Source organism: Macrobrachium nipponense, chromosome 40, assembly GCF_015104395.2.
Source record: "Macrobrachium nipponense isolate FS-2020 chromosome 40, ASM1510439v2, whole genome shotgun sequence".
NCBI classification, from domain to species: Eukaryota; Metazoa; Arthropoda; class Malacostraca; order Decapoda; family Palaemonidae; genus Macrobrachium; species Macrobrachium nipponense.
The window spans coordinates 53667992-53676997 of NC_061101.1; the positions used below are offsets into that span (position 1 = coordinate 53667992).

The window sequence follows — 9006 nt, forward strand, 5'->3', positions numbered from 1 at the left end:
GCAACTCCTCGCTTGTTGGAGTTCGTCTCCAGGTATGGTTATATCCCTTCCAGATGACGGTTGTCGCAGTATATGATTTCAGGAACAAGGAAGAGCTCCCCTTTATTTAAATGTAAATAATATTGTTCACGACGTGCGCGAATCACTTGTGAGCTTCATCGAGACAAAATCTTGAGACAAGTAAAAGGAGCTCTTTGCATATTAAATTGCCCTCAGAATTTCCTTAAGATGCTTTTGTATCTTTGGTGAAAAGTCGTCTAGGTCCTGAGAGATGTTTAAAGTTTTCATTATTGGAACGGTGAGGAGAATCTGTCAGATAGAGACAGAATGCGTTGCAGAATTGAATGACTTTACACGGAGGGACTAAAAATGGAGTGGAGAGACCCAGGAACGATATGAAAACACAACCTAAGTAGAGCAGGAAGACCGAATAATATGGTGGGAAACGGAAGAGAAATGAAATAGAATAAACCATCATAGAATAGAAATAGAATAGTCCATATTAGCGGTGAATATTAGATTAGACGAGCACATTAATAGAAATAGAAGTATAATGGCAGTGAATGATGACGGAAGTAGAAGTAGGGTAGAATAAAAAAAATATATTAAAATAAAACGTAACGGCAAGAAAGCACTAGAATAGAAATGCGCAATAATAGTATTCTGTGGGCGGTGTGATATTCTATTTCTAGAGGACTTTTGGGTCCCTCGTGTCAACTCCTCCCATCACCTTCCCATTCAAGCAAAGGGGACAGTGTTGGCGTTCGTTATAGACTATTGTTGCGGGTATATTTTAACAACCGATGCCTTCCTGGTCTTTCCTATTACTCCCACCCTTAAGGACTCCGTACATAGAGGTCACGTTGCCCCACTGGCATCTTAGAATAATAATCGTTTGATACTTCCCTCTCGAGAATGGACAGTTTGTGTTTATGGAACATCTTGCTTCGGTTTGCTTTATAACATTACGCTGCCATATCTTCGACTGCAATTGAGATTCGTGTGGATGCTTCCCGACAAGGTAGAATTTACATTCGTCTTCATTTTTCGTATCAATTTTATGGCGAGTAGAAATCTTCCTTGGAAAAAGAACTGGAGAATATTGACTAATTGACATCATCCTTAAGCAGAGTAAGGGCCTTGATAAAGGGAAAAGGGCTCCGTGGAAGCCGGAATAAGGCCTTTGATAAGGGCAAAAGGGATTGGACTGTCAAGGTTTAATGCAGGTCGGAGGTCAGTCTTGGCCTTACCCCCTTTAAGGAGCTGCCTGCGATCGGGGGAATTTTTCAAGTGTCTTGGAAACGTGTACGATGCTTTTGCATATCCCGGAATTTGGGGTTTATTTTCGTCCGAAGCTTACTACATGCTGCGCTGGGAACACACTTCCTTAATTTACATTTTACCAAAAAAAGGTAGCTATTCGAATTTACATGCATAGTCTTTATGTTGTTCGGGTTCGGTGGACAGCAACGTCTAATAAATCTTCTCATTTATTGATACCTTATTAATGTTTAGATAAATTCGATTCAGAGGCGATTTATTTACTTGTGTAAAATATATTTAGATAAACCCAGTGAATGATTGAATCACCACTGAAAATTTAGATAAAATCTCATTTCATGATTTTTTACTTGTGTAAATTCATTTTTAATATGTATATATCTTCTAAATTTTACTCATTTAAAAACCTTCCTATATTGTGTAATTTTCTACAATTACATTTATCATTTTCAACCTTCTAAAACTTAAAAGGAAAAAAAAAAATTTGTGGCAGCCTTGTCATAAGGAAAATAATGTTGTGCTACAATAACGACGGAACCACTTTCAAGATTTCAGCTGTCACTACATTATCACTTGAACACACCTACGGAAATAGAGCAACTAAGAGTGGAAGTAACTAAGGGGAAGCATTAGTGAAAGGACTTTTGGGGCCTTGTGTGGCTACTTCTCTAGATTAAAGAGTTAGTGAGAAAAGAAATCTGAAGTTTAACTTACGGGAATGATACCAAGCTGACTTACTAGAATAACACCACTTTGGCCAGACGACAGCGGCGCTAGTGTCCAAGTCTGTCATGGCTCGCATTCAGCCTTTTAACAGTCCGTCTATCCACTAGAATTTCCTCTTCCCACTACTTAGGTCACTACACTGCCACTGCCTGACCTGCTGGCGACATGCGGGTCACAGGTCACAAGTGGCGAAGGTCTGACACAGAACTCAAAAAGGGACACTTTCGAGGAAGGGGTTATTATGAGTTCACCAAAATCTGTCAACATCAACTCAAAACAACGGAGAATCACAATTATTATTCTCTTCACCTCCACCGCATTCTTGCAATCCGTTGGGCAAGGCAACACTCCACTGGCATGTCATCGAGATGGAATACAAAATTTTTCGAAATTCCCAACAGAATAAAATAAGAAAATCGAAATAAACTGATACGATCCAAATCTTCCGGGTGATGGACTCATTCACGGAGCACTGTATATCGTTTAAAATTCCTCCGGTGACGGGAGATCACTGTAATCACTTCACGACGATTCCTCTTCAACCAGAGTTGAATGTTCCAGCGAGTGTGTGTGTGTGTGTGCGTCACAGTGCCGAGGTTACGACGACCCACCAGTGACGCGGGTCTGGTGCTAGCTCAAAGGCGGCTGGCGTGCAACTGTCTGCTGCCGCTACAGGTGAGCTGGCGCAGGTACATCGTCGAGGGCGAGGTGGAACGGGGAGGCACGGGGAGGAGGTTACCTGGATGTTCGTTCGTGCGTGCGTTGATCCTCCTCAACGCGTTGGTGGAGGAGGTTCAGGAGAGTTGGTGTGTTTTGACCGAGCCAGAGGCATTGCAGACGTCAGGGGAGATGGTTGTGCGGAGGGCTGGTCGCTTCCCTAGTCGAGCCTTCCCAGAGACTGCTATGTAGTCGCATGGCTGACACTGACACTATTGTAATGCAAGAGCATATTTTTCTATAGCATGTGTAAGTTACTCTTGTTTGATCGTAAAGATGTACAAGTATTTCATTGTATATATGAAAGGTAAATAAAAAAAATGCACTTCCGTTTATTAGCAAGTCGGAACTCAGTGGGGCAAATTTTGTTTGGCCGGACATTTGTTAGGCATGTGACGTTAGATTCCCGCAAAGAATATTGTTTCTGGACTGGCCTTGAAACATCAGTTTTAGTTCAATAAGTGCTTGAACACTCGAGCTCACACACATATATACAAGTGTGTTTAAATGTAACGTCCACTAGCCACTAGAAATCAAGAAATTAGAATTGATTATCCGAGATGTTTATATATATATATATATATATATATATATATATATATATATATATATATATATATTATATATATATATATATATATATATATATATATATATATATATATCGCGCCCTCAAATGTCTGTACATATTTTCTTTTTATATTTTGTAACTTCCTAATCCTGTCTCAGCCGAGCAACAACTAGCTCACGTATAGAGAGAGAGAGAGAGATAGAGAGAGAGAGAGAGAGAGAGAATCTACTCTTAGAAGAGTTCCAAGCAAAAACGGATGAATGATGAACTGGACTGAGGAAGTTTTGAGACAGCTGACCGCAATAATAAACCTGCCATCGTGTTCAGGAAGACGGAGTTATCAACTGGAGTCGATATCCTATTCTTCTATATTTATTCACTTATTTATTCATCAATAAATCAGTCCTTCCTTTATTTATTCGTGGTTGCCATTCGTAAGGAAATTAGTGAAGTTAACGTTAATTTCTGATGTGATTTCAGTAGCCCTTGGGCTTAGGACGTTTCGTGAATATTCATGTTTAAAAAGTTTTTTTTTTAAAGCCCCCCTTTTTCTCTCTCGCACTTGGCAGAAACACGAACCCGCTTCCATTCATTCCTGTCTCAGATGCCAGCCGAGTACCTCCTATAATAATACCTGTTGCTCCTTCGTGCGGGGTTAAAACAAGTCTCCCGTTAGGTTCAGGCTCAAGAGAGAGAGAGAGAGAGAGAGAGAGAGAGAGAGACAGAGCGAGTGAACGAGAATTTCTGCGGAAGTTTATCATACGGTTTCGAATCCGTAATTGTTTGCTTCTAAGTTCTAACCACTGAAGTTGCGGTGACATTATTTCATATACATTTATTTTCAAAATATGAAGTGAATGATACTGCTAAGTCCCTTTACCGTTATAATGGATAAATGGAATGAATAATGATTGCTTTTATTATTATTATTATTATTATTATTATTATAATTATATTCACCGTTGAGAATATCTTTTGAGATGATCGAAGATAGACCCTTGAAATTGGGAATCGCGTAATCACCAATGATAGGGGTACGCAAGCTTCACTTCTGGTAGTTTTAATACCCCGTCCCACTCAGTATTCACTTAAGCAAAATACGGTAAAAAGAAAGAGAGAGAGAGAAAAAGACTGAGTAAGTCTCTTGGCGAACGAAAATGTCTCCCGCTCATATCAATCGGTATAATTAGTCGTAACTTTTCGCTCTCGTCAAGTAAGCCGAAGGAATAGTTCTACGGGACGATGGTTTGTAGATGGCCATCTGTCCAGCATTTTCATTGTTATTTATGGTTTTAGAATTAAAACACAATTTCATGGGTTATATTGCTTGTAATGTCGATAATGACAATAATGGAAGAGATTCCGTAATCTCAATTCATAACGGTGTGAAAGAAAAATCTTAATATTAAGCCTAAAGATGTCGAGGGAAATCGCCAAGCGTTGAGAAGGGAATTCTTAATGATGATGATATTCCAAGCTGAAACCGTAATGACGGATGGCAGATTGTATCCATTTTCCAGCAAGTCCCTTCGGATTGTAGACTGTGGCCGTCCTTCATTTGTATTCTCGATTTTAATTTGGAAATATAAGTAGCAGTTTGTTAAAAACGTTTTGTGCATCATGCATTGTTCAGTAATAAATCAATAATAATAAAGGAAACGCATAAAGAATTGTATGCCTGTAAAGTATACAGGTGTCTGAATAAAGATTTTGGTTGGAGGTGGAACCAGAGCAGGTTCTCAAAAGCTCTCTTCTGTTGCTCGTCATTTTTAAATTACATTGCAATAACAAAGTTGTGGATTGTATTTCTATCTGGATTACGTTCGCCACTGACAACCATTTTTGTAATAATAATAATAATTATGATAGTAATATTTTTTGTAGATCACGCAAAAATAGTTCCCCTGATGTAAAATATTGTTAAGGAAAAATGTCGTTGGTCATCGCGTTAATAATAATAATAATAATAATAATAATAATAATAATAATAATAATAATAATAATATAATAATAATAATATTTTTTAAGGTAGATAATGCAAAAGTAGTTGCGAATATGCCAAATATTGTTAAAGAATATTGTCGTCGGCAATCGCGCTAACATTAGCGGTAAATATAATGTATCTAAATTAACTTATGAATATTGTTAGAATATTAATAATAGTGAAAGCAACTAGTAATAATTCAGATGGTACAATCCATAAGACATACAACAGTATTTACAACTGTAACAACATCTGCAATATTTAAAATAAACAAGTAAAGGATGCGCCGAAGTTTCTTCGGCGCAATCAAGATTTCTGTACAGCGTAAGAAAAACTCGTCCGATGAAACTCAGACGTAAGTGGTGACCTGTGTGTTGCGATGCCAGACGCACGATCAGGGCTAAATTTATCCGTTAAATAAAGTAAAAAGTGTTGAGGTTAGAGGGTTGCAATTTGGTATGTTTGATGATTGGAGGATGGATGATCCACATACCAATTTGCAGCCTTCTATATGAGTAGTTTTTAAGATCTATGGTGGACAGAAAAAGTGCGGACGGATAAACAAAGCCATCTCAATAGTTTTCTTTGACAGAAAACTAAAATGTGATAGAAACGAAGTTAATTACACCATTGATGACCGGTTATATCGAAAAGCAATTATATACTTCAAGTCATATTTGTGTTAAATATACTTTACAGAAAGATATTTTCATCTCTTACACATATATAATTTTCGGTTGTTCACCAGCCTGTTGGTTTTGCTTAGTTGCTGCTGTAAAGATTAATTCGATGCTTAAAGTGACTTTCTAAATTTGTGCGTCGTCTGAGATTTTCCTGTGGAAATTTGGGGAAATCTAATTTTTAAAAATCTGTATTGTACAGTCGCGCCTACGTACAGTTAGTTAGATTATTGTTCTTAATATGCTGTTAATCTTCTATGGGAGAATAATAGAAAACAGAGGGAAATAATAACGATATCGCTGCCTGCTTAAATGAAAGAAACGCCGTGGTTGGTCAAAAAATAGCCACTGGAGCCCATCTAATATTATAGTTCCATAAACTGGTCACCAATAGTACATTCGTTTTCTTTACTCTTGTCTGTTTTCCAGACTTAGTATCTCATTATTGCATTCGAGGAAACAGGGGTTATTCGGCCTTATTCATGCCTCCGTCAGTTGATTGTGTTGAATGCTTGTCCTGCATTACCGTTAACAGAAGTATCGCTGTGCATTTTTCTGACGTATATAGCATGTGGGCTTTTGCCTACTGTGATCCTGATTATGTGTGTATATATATGTGTGTGTGTATAAATTATATGTATATATATATAATAATGTATTTTTTTTTTTATATATACATACATACACACACATATATATACATACATTTATATATATATATCTATATATCTATATAGATATATACATATATCTATATATATATATATATATATATATATATATATATATATATATATATATATATATATATATATATATATATGTGTGTGTGTGTGTGCGCGGGGGCGTGCTTGCGTGCGTGTATGTATGTATGTAAGCTCCTTAAACATATATGCATATTTGACAAATAGCAGCTCACGCGAGTAAGTTATTTACCATTTGTTGTGATTGCTCTTGAGAGGGCTCCAGTCATGCCAGGGGGTTTCAAAACTTTTAACTGTTATTCTCTTATATTGCAATTTTATTGCAGATAAATGTATTGCTTAGTTTCTTGTTTCAAGTGTCTATATGCGTATGCATGTCAGTGGCCGGTGAATGCAAGAACAAAACTGCTCCATAGGGTTATAGAATACGAAATGAGTGACTTTTTTTTTAGATTCCGATACTCAAGATGAAATGTAAATCTTACGAATTTAGAATATATTAATCCCTTACATTGCTGAGTTTGTTATCGTCGACTTGGAAATGGTAGTAAGTCCTCTTATCGGTTTTAGATTTTTTAAATTGTCATTGACGTTCCTCTCTCATTCTCAAATGGAATTTGGGACGTACGCCCTCTTTTACGAGTCTTATTGTACTCCTCCATTTTTAATCCGTGAAATATATCCTCGCAGCTGGTCCTTTTGTTAGAGAATCCGATGAGTTTGTGAATGAAAAAATGTGGGCCGTTTTTTCTTTAGATTGTTAAGGCTTCTCCTTCGCTCAGGCTCTCTCTCCCTCTTTTCTCTCTCCTTCCCTCTCTCTCTCTCTCTCTCTCTCTCTCTCTCTCTCTCTCTCTCTCACACACCTTCAGGTGGCGTCTCTGCTCTGGTAATACTGGCAATTACGACGCCACATAACTTGCGCGATGGAACTCTCTATTCTTATTAGTCTCGCTCTGATAACTCCCGATATTAATTCACCGGTGTTGGATGCGACAGCATTTCCCTCTTGTTTATTTCTCATATTTTATCTCTTTATTGGTTTTATCTCTCTCTTTCTGATTTATTTGTTTTCTCCCTTCGCTTGTTCATAGCTGCAGGGCGTGACTAGACGCTAAAAAAAATAATAAAAAAAATGGGTGACGGATGAAAATAGTTTTACTATAAATCCACATTTTATCTGATATTACTCGCGGATGGCCACGTAAGTTATGTGGCAAACGGCTTTGGCTCTATAAGTGCTGACGAGCCCCAATGTTGCTCATCTGCGCTGATCGAAAGGATAAAAGGACACGCCCACTGCAGTGATGGCTTTCCTCTCATCAGCGTTGAGTCAGGTCGTTCCGTGGATGGGTGTCCGTAAGAGAACGCCAGATGCTGTGAAGTTTTAATTCCTCACTAGAGATCTTTGGGGATTAAATGGCGGATCTAGCAGTTCCATCCCTTGTACATAAAACAAATTAAAGCAACAAAAATTGGTGAAGTAAAAATTTCTGAACTAATGAGAAAAAAGATTTTCTTTCCATCTTAATCTTGGTGATGGTTCGAGTGAAATGGCGATATTATTGCTGTCATTTATGATTATCATGATGATCAAGATTATATTATTGTGGCGACCAGAGCGGAAATATGACGTAGAAGTAAAATAGGAAAATAACGTTTTTGTTGAAACGATCCTTATAATGTCCAAGTTTTTACGGATTTGTAGAATATTGGGAATGCGGCACTTACAAAAATCCTCTCCTTGATGTTTGAGGAAAAATGTAACTAAACGCCAAGTTATTAACCTTTTATATATACGAATGCAGTCGCTCTAAAACCGTGAAAAGGCTCTCTCTCTCTCTCTCTCTCTCTCTCTCTCTCTCTCTCTCTCTCTCTCTCTCTCTCTCTCAGGTACAACTTCGTAATCGTCTTCATCATATATACGAGAATAATAGATATTCGGTCTTGAATAAGATGTCGTGCAGTTGAAACTTCAAAAGTTCAAGCGAAAATGCAGTGCATTACTACCGAAATTCTATTCTCCTTGAATTTTAATGCATATTTTTTTAAATTTACCGATTTATTGTTTCCTTTTAATAAGAGAGATCTCTTTCTGTCCTTCCCATTGCTTTCTCGTCTTCCTAATGAACACCATTTTCTTTCGGATTTTCAAGTCAATGGCCCCTGTGACCTTGTTCCATATGAATGGGGTGTTTTTCTGAATAATAATAATAATAATAATAATAATAATAATAATAATAAATAATAATAATATGATAATAAGAAAAACCCGTTGGGGGTTAGTGCCATCAGTGCACCTCATGCGGTGCATTGTAGGCATTACTTGAGGTTCTTGACAGCGTC

The 9006-nt window shown here is 37.4% G+C and overlaps 1 protein-coding gene across 2 annotated transcripts in view; it reads right to left on the reverse strand.

Annotated features, from left to right (window-relative positions):
• LOC135212164 (nascent polypeptide-associated complex subunit alpha, muscle-specific form-like) overlaps positions 1-2664 on the reverse strand; it is a 58506-nt gene extending 55842 nt beyond the window's left edge. The window contains exon 1 of one of the 2 annotated variants that reach the window (XM_064245589.1): positions 2020-2664. In XM_064245589.1, coding sequence (XP_064101659.1) covers positions 2020-2083 — 64 coding nt within the window. In that variant the 5' untranslated portion in view covers positions 2084-2664. Of the gene's footprint in view, positions 1-1995 lie in introns of both variants that reach the window. The other variant, XM_064245588.1, reaches the window with a different exon arrangement.
• Between the last annotated feature and the right edge of the window lie 6342 nt (positions 2665-9006).